This window comes from Gopherus evgoodei, chromosome 2, assembly GCF_007399415.2.
Source record: "Gopherus evgoodei ecotype Sinaloan lineage chromosome 2, rGopEvg1_v1.p, whole genome shotgun sequence".
Taxonomy (NCBI): Eukaryota; Metazoa; Chordata; order Testudines; family Testudinidae; genus Gopherus; species Gopherus evgoodei.
The window spans coordinates 270,132,218-270,147,816 of record NC_044323.1 but is presented as its reverse complement, the minus strand read 5'-3'; the positions used below and the strand labels follow the sequence as shown (position 1 = coordinate 270,147,816).

Here is a 15,599-nt window from a genome sequence, read left to right as displayed (position 1 = left end):
AGGGATTTACATAAGTGCTTTGCTGAAGAGGGATGAACTTAAGTATGTGCTTTGCTGACCTGGGACCATAATGACTGCTCCTTAACAAAGGACGTAGAACACTTTGCCATCATCACTGGAAGTTACTAGCGAACACAAAGGTTGTATATTAAAAACTAGGCTGGCTCAAGCCATAAAAACACATATGGGTTAAAAACAAAAGTTATGCAAAATAAATGTTTTTGATAATCTGTGCTGGACATCAGCCTTCGTAAAAGTTTAAATACAAAAGTAACTGTATGGAGAGAGCAAAAAGGATACTTTTATATTTTCTTTGTTAAAAGACTGGTTTCATTTGGAGACGAAAACTACATAACCATGTTTTTAAGGTAAACAAATACATATTTATAAAAATAGCTGCCTTGGTTTCTTACAAGACGTGAGCATGATACCTTAGTTATACTTTGAGATGAAGGATGTCTTGTGGTTAATAAACAGAACTGGAGTCAGGACTTTTGATTCTGCCACAATCTTCATAAGTGACCTCATAAAAGTCAGTTTAAAATTTCTGTGTGTCTGCTTCACAATTGGTATTAAAAAAAGAGATAATTTTTTTTTACCTGCCTTGTGGGGATGTTATGAGGGTTAATTCATTAATGCTCCTAAAGCATATTGAGAGCCTCAGATGGAAGGAGGATTATCTCTGATTATCTTACTGTGAACTGAAAGTGACATAGAAATAAGATGTTAAAAAAAATAAGTTAAATGAATTAAAGGCAGTAACTGGAATTTTCAAATCAATGCAGGGAATGTATCCACATATCTTCAATTAATTATAGTGGCTGATGTGTAGCTGAATCCCCTGTACTGCTTTGAAAATCTCAAAAAGTATTTTTTAAAAATGTATTTACCAAGTCAGCAGAGATATAACTTTTGTGATTCTGTTTTCTATAGTTTTGGGGACTTATTCAAAACTAAGCACTATCTTATATTGTTGGAATTAATGGACAGCCTTGACAGGACCTTCCTTCTTTATTAATATTAATTAAAATTATTCTTTTGAGCAATGCTGTGCTACATTAATGTCATAGAGCCTAACAAAGGGTGGGGTGTAAATATTCCATGAGTTCTGTGCACCTTTGGTTCCACCATTAATATATGTGAGAAAGCTATTTGGACATGCTACAGCCGGGGTTACCTTGTCATAATTTTATATATATTATGTCTTCCATTACCTTGTTAGAGGGCATTTTGCTGCACGCAACCATTAGGCACAGGGCAGTGAAAAGGGCGGATAGAATCTCTCAAATTAATACTCCACCTTCTTTAACACAGCACAGCAAGAACTCATACTCTCATGAAGGAAAAACTAGGAATAATACAGTGGTTCCACTATAGAATCTGCAACCTGGCCATATAAAGTTGTTTTGATGTAGAAACCTTCATACGGACCAAATTGGAGTTAGTTTAGTGAAACTTTTATTACACCCTAAGGAAAATAATTTGGCAGCCAGGTGAAGTTTGGCTAAGATAAGCTGGCTGGGTAGCCACAAAAGAAATGAGACGCAGTTATTTACTTATTAGGTAAACATGCATTCCCAACATGGATTACGTTTAACAAATGCACTAAACTGAGCATTTGCTGAATCCTGTCATATACAGTTTGGACTTGTAGCATCTAGATTTAGAAAAAGCTGATTCTGATTTAGGGGAAGGAGTAAGGGGATGATGTGAGGGAGTGAAAGAGAGATTATCTCGATAACCATCTAGATTTGATTATATCACCTTAAAGTAGCACAATCTGCTATACTAACAAAATTGTGTTCTTGATTTAAAAGAGCAATTGTTCGCCTGACTTTGTGCTCACTAAAAACATTTCCCCAATCTTGTTAAATTATTGCACTCATTTCAGATTTTTATAGCTGTGCAGTTTACCGGCCCTCATTTCTTTACGTTTCATTCATTTTCCTTGTATTGATGATTAATGGAGGATGTCGAACGTTAGAGTGAGCCGGCATCAGCAAATGCAAGATCATAATTAGTTTAGCTGACGAGGGCCTCTGATAGCACTTGCATCTGGATGGAAAAATTACCCTATAGGGAACTGGCTGCTCACCAGGTCTTTTTAGTGATACATTGTGAAACACCCGATGAATCAAATGCCCTTTCAATGCCAAGAAAGTGTTCCAGTCTTGAAGCCAAAATTATGTCTGCAGAAAGCTTTCCATTTGAAATGTATCAGAGTACAATTATAACCATTGTATTTTTTTGGCATGAATACCACTCTTCCACAGTATGGATTAAAGTTAAATAAATTACTTAAATTTTATGAAACCCTGAAATTCTGAGTTATAGTATTAGTAATTTTTAATTTATAATGAAATTAGTTTTCACCCAGACTATTCTCCCCCTATACCAACCCATTCTTATCTGAGATGAAGACTTCTTATTAAATTCTTTTCTTTGCAAGTGGGTAGCAGAGCTGAAATTCAGATTTCTTTTTCAGCTAAAGAATTCCATTTCCTGCTTGTTAGTATTTGTGCCCACAAACACAGCCTTACTTTTGTTTAAATGAGAAGTTTAATGAAATCATTATTTCATAGAAAAAAAGTAACAAGCAATACTCATAAACGTGCCTATTTCTAAATATTCTTGGATCATTATTAAAGGTGATGAATGCAGAGCTCAGCCTGGTTAAAAATCAAATTGTATTTGGAGGAACTGTTCTGTGTCTTTCTTTGCCTGACATAAAATAAATAAAATAAATAAAAATAAAATAAATCAATAAATAATCATAAAATAAATCAATCAATCCATTGATGAGACTGTGTTGTCTGGGTTTCAGATGAAGTTCAAAAGATGTCTCATTAGTATCACTGTATTCTTATTTGTTTGGCAGAGGTTACTCCTGTTTCTCAGTTGGCTGTGGGAAATATGTGGCTGTATGTGTAGATTTTAGAATTAAGTGGGAAAGACTGTAATTGAAAGTTATGCATTCTGTTAATGAAGTATAAGCTCAGTTACAGGAACTGGTACGAGCAGATGCAAACTGGAATTAATTGGAAATGATGTATTTTTAGACTTGTTGCTGATCGCACTTTAAAATAAAGCAAACCAAAAAATGATTTGCAATGGAAGTACAGTGAACAAAACGGCAAAACTTTGCAGAGTGTTCTCTGTCAGTTTCAAAAGAGTGTATTTCAGAATTCAGTATTTAGAAACCAACATTAAAGTCACAGAACCTAAAGTTCAAAAAGTTAAAGCTGTTATTCTGAAAAGGCTTTGGTGTTTCACACACCTCATCCATCACTGTAGGGTTAATTATAATGAAAATCAGTGGTGCCTATTAAGCACAATTGAACCTGACCTCATTATAGGAAGTGTGGTTTTATACTGTCATTGTTGCCAGTCAAGAGACAAAACTCCTGTGTTGATTTGTCCTAACTCCACAGATCATGTGACTCACCTTTGACCTATCTTTTTTTTTCTTCCTGTTTCAGAGACGTAGAGGCTCAGGAGTTTTTTGTGCCAATTGCCTGACCACAAAGACCTCTCTCTGGCGAAAGAATGCAAATGGTGGATATGTATGCAATGCGTGTGGCCTCTATCAGAAGCTTCATTCGGTAGGAAGAACTTACTAGTTTGTTCAGGAAAAAGGTTTATACAGCTAAGCTGAAGCTGGGCTGCTGTGGTCTTGTCTGGTTGTATGATTACTACCACTCCCTGGCCTGCAGTTAATTTCCTAACAGGGTTTTTTTCAATATGGTCACTTTGGGATCAGATGTGATTCATTATGAAACAAGCTGGGATGCTGTGGAGAGACATGTTTGAGATCACCAGTGATGCATTTAATTATTTTGATACAGAATAAGGAAAAATGGTTTCCTTTCTGGGAATTTCCTTTAAAGACATACAGTATGTTGTAACAAAAGCTCTCCAAATTGAATAAAGCTCATATTTATGTAGGAGTCCAGAAAAAAAGTTCCTAAAGTTAGAAGTCAGAAATAAAAACATTGCTTCTTGCCTATATAATTCTATTTTTCTCTTTTCCCCCTTCCCTTCTTTTAATAAATATCTTAAAGTTGTAGTGATTTATTTTCCTTATATACAGAGCCCAAATATGTGTGATGCTTATAATCTACTGCAAATACTGAGAGCCCTCAACTTTCTTTGAAGCTGCTCAACTGAAGGCATTCAGTACTTTGCAGGAGTAAAATTCAGCATTTTTTTAGACTGGGCATGAAGTAAGTAATAATAATATCATCACTGGTTATCTATGTTGCTTCCCATTTTTCAAATATTGGGCTCGATCCTGAAAGGTGCTGAGCATTCTGGTGCTGATTCAGCAAAGCCATGCTTAAGTGCTTTTTTGGATTGGGGCCAAAGCACTCAGAATTTTCAGGGATGGAGCCCAACTGTCAAATATGAGTTTATATGAATTCTGCTACTAACTTTAATGGAATTACTTGGGAGAGGAAGGTGAGCAGAATTGGGCCCATTAACTAATTGCCCACCTCACAGGGATGTTGCAATGATTAATTATCGTTGTTCTACAGACAGGGAAATGAAGGTAAAGAGTTTGGGACTTTGCCAAGGCAATGTGTGAAGTTAGGCTCAGAGCCAAGATTAGAAATTTTCAAAAACACCCTCTTTTGAAAGTGACTTAGAATCTTAAGATCCGTTGAATTTCAGTTCTTCTTTGACATTTAAGTGCCTAAGTCACTTTGAAAATGGGACACAGGTGCTTTTGGAAATCTTATCCCCAGTCCCGTGTACGAGCCATCAGACATTACTGCTTACTCAAGTCCCACTGCAGCTGTTTTGTGGAAAATATTTTTTTTTACAATATTCTAATTGCAGCCTGACCAGCAATCTAAAATGTCAACTTTAATTGCTAAATGCTGTCATTTGGGGATAAGTAGAACAGTTTTTAGATACAAAACAACCCAACCAGTCAAACAATATCATCTTGGGACAAGCTGGACTGAAATGCAACTAATGATCTGTGGTTACCATGTTGGATGGAGCTGTCTGAATACAACATCCTCATGGAGTTCTCCTCAAGTTCCAAATATGTTTTCTGTTTTAAAGAAAATTCATGCCTTGTGAATGTGCTAAAGAGATTTTGAAGGGAAAGACAATTCTGCATTTGAACACTGATCTGATATTTAGGTTTGACCGTTTTTTTGTGTTTTCTGTAAAAATGTCTCATTTTCATTATTAAAAATAAATGATATCCTTTGGTATTTTACCATAACTATCAGTACAACCTAGTGAATAGATCCGTTACAAGAACCAGTTTTTAGATAAAAAGACCTCATAAAACCCCCATGACCCATATAAAAATGTGTGCTGCCAACAGTACTAATTGGTAGTAAGTTATAAACCCTTTATTTATTAGGATATTGCTTGTGGAAAGATAACACTACTTTTTTAGCTCCATTGTTCAAGCATAGCAATAAGCTGCTGTTTAATGGGCACTGACATTAAAGCTTTTAATTGAACTTTGGCCAATCAAAGGCCAAAAAAGTAATTAAACTTCCACTCTGCCAGGATATGATAACTAAGCAACTACAGTGTAAACTGACTTCATTTAAGAAATAATTTAAATAAGAAAATAATTCTTTTGAGATAATTTCTTAAACATTATTAAACAAAATACAGTATCTTGTGACTTTCTTTTGACAAAAAATGCATGAACCTGGTGAAATACAGTTTTCTATATGAATCTCTTCATTAAAGATAAGCATCTAATTGATTTTTCGGTTCAGAGACTGAACCAAAAATCTGAAAAAAATTGTTTTGGGTTGACTGAAAATGGGATTTTCTTGGTTTTCCTCGCTGAAATGAAAACACAAAAATTTTAAATTTGGTCAAAGAAAGCATTTTGTTCGGCCAAAATTTTTTTTTCTTTTTCTTTTGTTTCACTTTTGGGTGTTCTTTATGCTTTTATTTGTTCCATTTGATTGTTGTTTGCTTAGTGGATTTATTTGGTTTTTTTTGTTTTGGTTTTTAAAAATAAACCTAGATATATTTCTTAAATGGCATTTAAGAATGAAAAGTCAAATGTTTCATTTTGAAAATGTCGAAAAATAAACGTTTTGATAAAAATAATTTTTTATTAAAAATATTCACTAGATTTGACTTGAATTCACAAATAGTTTTGGTCAAGCTGAAACTGCATTTTTTGGCAAATAAACTGGGAAAATGTCACCTAGTTCTATTCCACATACAAAATGGAGGTTGAATTTACTTTTGTGATTATTATAGGAAAATCAAACATTACTCAGATTGTTTGTAAAAGAAGACTAGGATAATGTTATTGTTAAATAAGGGCCCAATCCTGTAGGCACTTATATATGTGAGTAAAGTGAGATATGTATGTAAGCAAACCCATTAAATTAAACAATATTATATTTGTGAGTAAAATTACTCACATTTGCAAGCTCTGAACTTTTAATCACCAAACTCTGATTAGATGCTTAATATCTACGTGTACAGTGATTACCATTATAATGTCAATATTTGCTACTGGTAATCATACAGTTGTAAATAAGATGCTATGATACTCTGTATTAAAAATGACAGATAAGTCTGATATCTCAGATAGAGTTGTCTGAATAAATAATTATTTGATTTGGTGTCCAAACTGGAAAAAAATTATTTTGGTAGACCCAAAATGAATTCTTTTGCCCTTTTTGGCAAATTGAAACCTCCAAAACAATTCATTTCAGGTCAAAGGAAACATTTTGTTCATTAGATTGGGAGGGGGTTACCTTTTCAAAACAGAAAATTGAAATAAAATTCAAGACAAATAATTGTTTGCATTAAAAAATTGAAAGATTTTGTTTAAAAATGTTGAAACAAAACATTTTGATTTTTTTTCAGATTTTTCTTTGGTGGGGGGGGAGAAGGGATTTTGATTGAAACAATTTGTCAAGTTCCAAAAGAGTTTTTGTCAACCCGAGGCTATATTTTTTGGCAAAAACAGTTCAGTGTTGGGTAAAATTTGTTGGCGAATTCTCAAATACCACTTGTTAGTAGCGACTGGCAAAGGTTTGTGTTTTAGTGTCTTTTCCTTTGGTTCACATTAGTACTTCTATGATACTCTTGATTAATTTGTAATTATTTTTAAGAAATGGTATGGTGCACATTGTTGCTCATTTTAAGCAAAACCTCACAAATTCATCATGGTCCCTACAAATAAACACAATCATTTTACCATGTGTAGTCATTTTCAGCTGGTCAATTTTAAAAACATTTTTATTGATGAAAATTGTATCTAGCTCACTACAAACGTGGTGTGTTCAAGAATATACACAGTGTGCAGATTTGTAAAAATGAAAAAGTGGATCTCTTTCCTAAGTGTCTCTATTCTCAAAACACCAGAATTTTGGCTTTTGCCATGAATTACATTGTATTTTTATACATTTTCCATCACTCTAATCTTAATCAGCCTTGGGTGACATGACCTACCTCAACAGTTCTTACTCAGGTCAAATCAGATCCCCAGACAGATTCAGTGGGAGTTGCACTGGAGTAAGAACTTCAATATCAGACTCACTTCCTTTTAGCATAGTCAGGACACATCAATTTCACATCATATTGAACAGCTAAGAGGTCTAATAATATTCATCGAATAATGTATTCAGTGAATTTTGTGATACTTTTAAAATAAATTAGTCACACATTTTTAATAATTTGACCAACTGTAGAAAGCTGGGCAAATTATTCACAAATCTCATTATCGTAATAAAGATATAATATACAAGATGTAATAATATATCTGACAAATCTAAGATTTTTTTAAAATAAAGTATTTGCTATTTTTTTCTATTATTTACCAAATTGAGGGCTCCAGTGTAGTTTAAGAAATGAGATCCCACTTTTCTGTATATCTTGAACAGTCCATAAGTATCGACCATCTGTTTGCTGCCTATTCATGTGAACTATTAAGTTTGTGAGTGACTTTGCTCAAGTGAGTAGTCCGTTTAACTCAGTTGGAGAACAGTCATATGAGTAAAGTAATTCACATGCTTAAGTATTTGCAGGATCAGGCACATATATTAAACACTTGGGTATGTCTACAGTGCAATTAAAGAACAGTGCCTGGTCCAAGCCAGCTGACCCGCGCTCGTGGGAATTGGACTAAGAGTCTGCTTAAAATTGCAGTGTAAATATTTCTGCTAGGACCCTGCAAGGTGGGAGGGTCCCAGAGCTCAGGCTTCAGCCCAAGCCCAATGTCTACACCATAATTAAACAGCCCCTAAGCCCTAGACCCACGAGCCCAACTCAGCTGGCACAGCCCAGCCACATGTGTTTGATTGCAGTATAGACATACCCTTAATGACATATAACTTTAAAGACCTGCTCCTGCAAGTAGGCTTGTGAACAACTCTTCTCACATGAGTAAAGTAATCTGTGTTAATCATTTGCAGGCTCACACCCTATAATATGACGAGTTAAAATTAATATTTTGTTTAAGCAGTCAAACTGGGTCAGGAATCCATACTGCTAGGAAAATGTAATACAGTGGGTGAATAAGAAGAGTGTCATGTGAGAGAGGAAGCAAAGTTCGACGGCACTGAGCACCCTTTTTACTCCTTTGACATATTCTTAAGATGACCTTATGATGAGAAAAGATCCTGGAGCTAGTATTAGAAAGTATATATTCCTGTTAATGCATGTTTAAATGATTATTAATAATGTAAATTATCCAATTTATGTGCATGATATCTATATTACAGTGTTCCAATTTTCTCTTAAACATAAATTTGTCCACTTTAGACTTGCTGCTATTTCATTGAGATAACTCTGTTTCAGTTGCTGCTCTTTCGCTGAGTTAAAATTTTACTACTTATTAAACGTCTAAATCGAAGTTTTTATTTATTCTGATTTAGATTTTTAATAGAAAGTAACACCTTAACAATTAGCAGATGTGGCTAGGATGCAATTAACCATTAGAATGAGGCGACCTTAGGGGAGAAATAGGCGAAAGTGGAGACGAAGATGGCAAGTCGAGATAGAAAATAGCTCTATAAAAATAATTAAGTCCAACACTGGACTTTTTAATGTTAATTTAAAGTTATCCATGTATAGATATATAAATTTTAACATCTCACATGTAGCACCAGTTGTTCAAAATATTGAATTTAATCAACACTTTAACATGATGTTAAGGAGAGGAGAAAAAATCTAAATGCACTTCTGAGTGGGCAGGGCATGGGCAGTCTGTTGGCCCCCAGCCACCCTAGGAATCTGTGCACATTTGGTTGAGATCAACATCAACTATCAGAATGCCAAACTGAAATGACTTTTAGACTGTTCTTGCTCTTCTTTAATGTCTGCCCAATAGAGTGGCATGTATCATCTTTCAGCACCATCTTTCACCACCTTCTTGTGGAGAGGGCTGACTATGGTCCCTCCCCCTGCTCCTTCTGCTTCTTATAAAAGTGCTTTCAGTGCTCACATAAGAAGTCTCTCATAATAGTTCTCTCTCCACATGCACTGCATCTTTGGGGCAGACAGCAAACGGATAACTAAGTACTCTCTGTCCTGATGAAGACTTCAGTATTTCCCTCCCTCTGCCTTACTCGATGTGGTTCTGTCTTCCTCCCCTTCCTGAGGTTCCATCATCTTTTTTCCACTTCTCTTGACTTCCCCAACATAATAGTAATAGCAGCAGTAGTAGTAATAATAATAATAATAATAAGTAATTAATGATAAATACTACTTAACTCTTATACAGAACTTGTCATCAGGGAGAGTTGAGAGCACTGAGCACATATTGGGTTGGGCACTTAATGACTGTTTAAGTAAACAAATACAGTATGTTAAGTGATATTAGATGGAAGATTTAATGTGGTAACAATAGACATCAGTTGATAGCTTTATTATTAAAATAAAGGGTTTGCCTCCAGTGTTTTAGCTGACCTTGTTTACTGGTAAAAGTAGACATTCCCTAAAGCTTTCCTGTAATGTGGGTCTAAACTCAAGTACAACTTAGATTTGCATGAACGTTGTCACTAAGACTTATTTAATGTGTTTCTTTTATTTATTATGTATGTGTTCCATGCAGACTCCCAGGCCTTTAAACATCATTAAGCAGAACAATGGTGAGCAGATCATTAGGAGACGAACGAGAAAGCGCCTTAACCCAGAGGCACTTCAGGCTGAGCAGCTAAGCAAACATCAGAGGGGTAGCGGTGAGGAACAAGTCAATGGAAGTCCATTAGAGAGGAGGTCAGATGATCACTTAACTGAAGGTCACCAGAGAGAAATTCAGCTTCCCAGCCTGAGTAAATATGAGGCCCAGGGTTCATTGACTAAAAGCCATTCTTCTCAGCAGCCAATATTGGTCAGTCAAACTCTGGATATTCACAAAAGGATGCAACCTTTGCACATTCAGATAAAAAGTCCTCAGGAAAGTTCTGGAGACCCAGGAAATAGTTCATCAATATCAGAAGGGAAAGGAAGTTCAGAGAGAGGCAGCCCGATAGAAAAATACATGAGACCTGCGAAGCACCCAAATTATTCACCACCTGGAAGCCCCATTGAAAAATACCAGTACCCACTCTTTGGACTTCCATTTGTACACAATGACTTTCAGAGTGAAGCTGATTGGCTGAGATTCTGGAGTAAATATAAGCTGTCTGTTCCTGGGAATCCACACTACTTGAGTCATGTGCCTGGCCTACCAAATCCTTGCCAAAACTATGTGCCTTATCCCACCTTTAATCTGCCTCCTCATTTTTCAGCTGTCGGATCAGACAATGACATTCCTCTAGATTTGGCGATAAAGCATTCCAGACCTGGGCCAACTGCAAATGGTGCCTCCAAGGAGAAAAGTAAGGCACCACCAAATGTAAAAAATGAAGGTCCCTTGAATGTACTAAAAATAGATAAAGTTGATAGAAGTACTCAAGACGAACTTTCAACCAAGTGTGCGCACTGTGGCATTGTCTTTCTGGATGAAGTGATGTATGCTTTGCATATGAGTTGCCATGGCGACAGTGGACCTTTCCAGTGCAGCATATGCCAGTATCTTTGCACGGACAAATATGACTTTACAACTCACATCCAGAGGGGCCTACACAGGAACAATGCACAAGCTGAAAAGAATGGAAAACCTAAAGAGTAAAACCTTAGCACTTAGCACAATTAAACAGAAATAGGTTTCCTTGATGGGAATTCAATAGCTTGTAATGTCTTGTGAAGACCTATAAAGCACTTCATATAGAGAGCATGCCTTATCCAATATAAAATACCTTGTTCTTTTCTCTTTTCTTTTGGTTTTTATTTTATTATTATTGTTATTAATGAGAGGGTTACCAAGAAGGAAAAACAAATTGAATGGTGGCTGGAGAGGAAAAAGTATAATCATTTGGTACATGGCTCGCCAAAACTGTCTAGAATTCAATGAATCAGGACAAATATCCGCGGCCATTTTTTTTCCAGGCAACTAAAACTTTTACTATTATGTAACTGGCTAGAATACAAAAATGTATGTTTGTATATATTGCTGGCAGGTGTATAGTGAACAAATGCACACTGTATATAGGAAATAGACTTCTTAAATATACAAATGTCCAGAAGTCATTTGGTATTTTTAATTTGGGCTAATTTCTGCCTTAAAACATGCCTTAGTGTCACCTTGTCCTCAAAGCTTTGGCGTTGGTTTCATCAAGACATTTGTCAGACTCAACCAATTTTTAGCTACCATTTTATCACTACACCTTTTCTGGCATAGTGTAGACTAAGAAAACCGTTTTGCTCCAATAAATTGTCTTTAATATAGAAGCCACACTCTGGGCTTAAGTTGCATAGAACAAGGTAACCTGCTGTATTTTTTTTTCTGATTAGCTGTACTTTCTGAACCTTGGAATCTAAAGTTACTTCTACATAGACTTAATATTGGTATATATACCAGTCAATCTCTTCACTAAACCTATACCAGCTTTTGCTAAGTAGCATTAAATATGTCTTCATAGTACTTTTTAATACTTAAAGCTTTGTAAAAGCTATCCATGAAGGGAAGGCTCCGCAGCATAACTGCTCAGGGAAATAGGGCTAAATAACTAAATATTAAACAATTGGTTAAAGGTGCTGTTGTCAAGCCTCCGTGCTTGCTACAAGAGTGTAAAAGAACTGACTTTAATAATTTTTCATTATAATGTCCCAACCAGTAGTTTATTATTTTGCCACAGGGATGTAGAAGATATTACAAGCTACTGGATGCACTGTCAGATTAACTTATTTCATTAAAGAAGTTGGGAGAACAAATAGAAAAAAAACTTATTTTTCTAGTAAATATTAATGTATTACATTTCAAATAATGGTGCCTGACATATTGAATAATTATTTTCTACCGTGTACATATGCAACAAAGATATTCCATCATGCATTAGAGTCGGCTCTGGCTCTGCCTCGCTGTTTACATTTGCAAATGTAGCAAACAAGGTAATGAAGCAACTATTTCTATTGCAGTAGGTATCTTTTTTTGTGCGTGTGCATTTAAAGTTGTAAACGATAACATGAAATGAATGACATTTGTTCATATTAATGGTATGGAAAAATAAGAAGGAAATGAAAATATTTTTATGCCTACTTAGGAAAAAAAGGGTAGCACTATTCATTCCAAGTACTTTTGTATTCTTAAGCTCTTAACTCACATTGTTATGCTTAAAATGATAAACATATATCCTCTTTTTATTGCTTTGTCTGTGTTTCAAAGGAAACATTTCAGAAATTATTTTGATAAGCGCTGTTTGACTACGCAGCGCTAATGTTTTTATTGCATCCTTTAGTAGCATTGCACTCCATTGTTACAATATTATGCAGTCGCTTTTTTGTTTTGTTTGGGTTTGTTTCTTTTTCTCAGTGCAGGGTCTGAGTTCCTTAAGGTTGAATGGCAGGTATAGTTCAATTGGTTCATGAATGTTTCAGCAACGGAAGTTTAAAATGTCTTTTTAATATTATGATGCCTTTTTTTTCCTATTCATGCATTTTATTTTTTAAAATGTTCTATAAAAATATATCCGGCCTAAATCCTTCACTTGAGATTATATGTAAAGGGTCCTATTCCGATCATACTTACATGCCACTTATCTCAAACTTCCATGTAATTGACACTAAAGCACTATAAAAGGCTCTTGCTTTTAACTTACATGAAATTCATCATTCTCCCTTCTAGAAATTGGTGCACTTATGAGACACTTAACCAGGGAAAACTGGGAGGTTGGAGGATGAAATGGAAGGTGATGGGAAATGTCTAGAAGGGGCTGGAGAAAGTATAAAATGGGGAGGAACTGGCCTAAATGTACAGCACTTTGATAGTCTTTTGAAAAAATGTGCCAAGTTAAAGCAGCCCGCAAGAAATTCACCATGCATGAGAAGCACTTGCACAGCTGATCACCGAAGGTCTTGCTGACCTTGGCAGTATTTTACGTGTTACATTTTCACACGGATGAAAAGTTATTGAACAATCCCTCTAATTTGTTAGTCACAAACAGGCTATTGTTCAACCTAAGGCTTGCATTCCTTCCTGCTCCACCCATTTCTTTCACAACAGCCACTTTTACGGTGAGCAGTGTACAGACAATCCCTCCTCAGCATACATGGTTGAATTCTATAACCCTTTAATGGTGATCTAGGTTAGCAAAGGATATTGTGCCACATTCCTCTTTCTCTGTTTTTTTGTTTGTTTGTTTGTTTTTTGTTTTGTTTTTCAAGATGAATCTTCTGCTTAATGCCAGTGCCAGGAAATGACTGGTTGTGTTGACTATTGTTCTCCAACAATAGTTCTGTTTTTTGTGGACTGAAATGGATTGTTCTCCTCTTGTTATGTCGGGCCCAGTGTGTGTGTCCTTATCAGCTCTTTCAAAAAACTTGTTAGGCTTAAATAGCAGCAGCTGTATTGGCATCTGAAGTGACCGCCTTGAGGTTATTGGCACGATTACTGTGTTGGGATATTTCCTATAAATCTTAGCACTTCTTGTGGCTTCTATACTTCTGGAAGCTGCATCTTCATGGAAAATATTCTGTAGTGCACACGTTCATCATAAAGATTTGTGCTCAGACCTGTGTTTCATTACGCCTCTTGCTAAACTCAAAGCAGAAGCCAACATGGGGGAAATACCTTCCAACCAATACACATAGTAAGGTTTGGGCATGAGGAGCGATACGATCTTGTAAGTGCAGAGCGCAGGATAGAGCTTTAAATGTTAACATTGTACCTATAGAGTACAAATTAAATTTGAAAATGTACCCATTGTTCTCGCCATGACATATTGACGTGTTCTAAAAATTCTGCTTCTAAAGGTAATGACATTTTGTTCTAACCTGTTCTTTTGAAGTAAAAATAGTTATTTAAGGGAAGAAAAAAAAAGCCTGGATTCCCACCCTCCCCACATGGTGATATTAATGAAGAGAAAAATGCAAGTCCTGAAATTAAAAAAAAAAAAAAAAGGAAAGAAAGAAAGAAAGACTTAAGTAACAGCTCTTAGTTTGAAGCCTATATAGGTGCTGAAGTGGTTTGTTTCTTCTTTAGACACTAAAAAAAAGTTTAGTAGTTCCCAGCCAGATAAGTATCACAAGTTTTTTAGTTAAAAATACATTTAGTAAATGTATGACAAAGTGCTTAGAATAAACACTGTGTGGCAGCAGCCACATATTGTGTTGTATTCCGGTTTTTTAACTGTGCTCATCACCATGGTATCTGAGCGCTAATGGAAAGAAGGGCAGGGTGGGGATGATGAAACCTCTCAAAATTCCATTGGAAATTTTACTTACAGCAGAATTCACCAGCAGGAGGGAAATGTCTTTTCGTATGGAATGATTTCATGTTGCTTTTAAAAAAAAACAAAAAACTCTTTAAACTTGTAGCCCTGATTTGACTCTAGAATGTTGGCTCTAGTTGTCCTGTCCTTACAAAACATGGATATGTTGGGGGGTTTTGTTTTCTGTTGTTGGGGGGTTTTTTGTTTTGTTTTATGTTTTATGTTTTTTTCTCATAGTGCATGTTCATTTCTACTCACAAACATGTTCTTGGTGTATTTCTTATGCAAACAATCTTCAGGCAGCAAAGATGTCTGTTACATCTAAACTTGAATAATAAAGTTTTACCACCAGTTATAATTAAGGTGTATGTCATCATTTATGGGAATAATGTAATGTCACTACAGCACGAATATGCCAGCAGGGAAAAGCAGAAAGTGGGCCTGGATAAAAGGAGTGGTCTGGCCTAGAACCACCCCTGTGTTTGAAGGCTGAGGGACTTAGGGGAAGGATAGCTCAGTGGTTTGAGCATTGGCCTGCTAAGCCCAATCCTTGAGGGGGGCCACTTAGGAACTGGGGCAAAATCAGTACTTGGACCTGCTAGTGAAGGCAGTGGGCTGAACTTGATGACCTTTTAGGGTCCCTTCCAGTTCTATGAGATAGGTATATCTCCATATATTATTATATTTTTTATTATTATAGGTAGAATGGGCTAAACAAGAAAATACCTAAAGAATATTGAGCTTCAAAATACAGTAGACCAAATCCTGAGTTAAGGACACAGGACCTGATCCAAAGCACATTCAAGTCAATGAAAAAACTGCAAATGGAAAACTACTTCAATA

At 35.7% G+C, this 15,599-nt stretch overlaps 1 protein-coding gene across 4 annotated transcripts in view; it reads left to right on the top strand.

Annotated features, from left to right (window-relative positions):
• Window positions 1–15,114, top strand: part of TRPS1 (transcriptional repressor GATA binding 1) — a 277,221-nt gene extending 262,107 nt beyond the window's left edge. For all 4 annotated transcript variants that reach the window (XM_030553731.1, XM_030553728.1, XM_030553730.1 and 1 more), the window contains 2 exons: window positions 3,480–3,602; window positions 10,058–15,114. In XM_030553731.1, the coding sequence (XP_030409591.1) occupies window positions 3,480–3,602; window positions 10,058–11,119 (1,185 nt within the window). In that variant the 3' untranslated portion in view covers window positions 11,120–15,114. The remainder of the gene's footprint in view (window positions 1–3,479; window positions 3,603–10,057) is intronic.
• The last annotated feature ends 485 nt before the right edge of the window (window positions 15,115–15,599 follow it).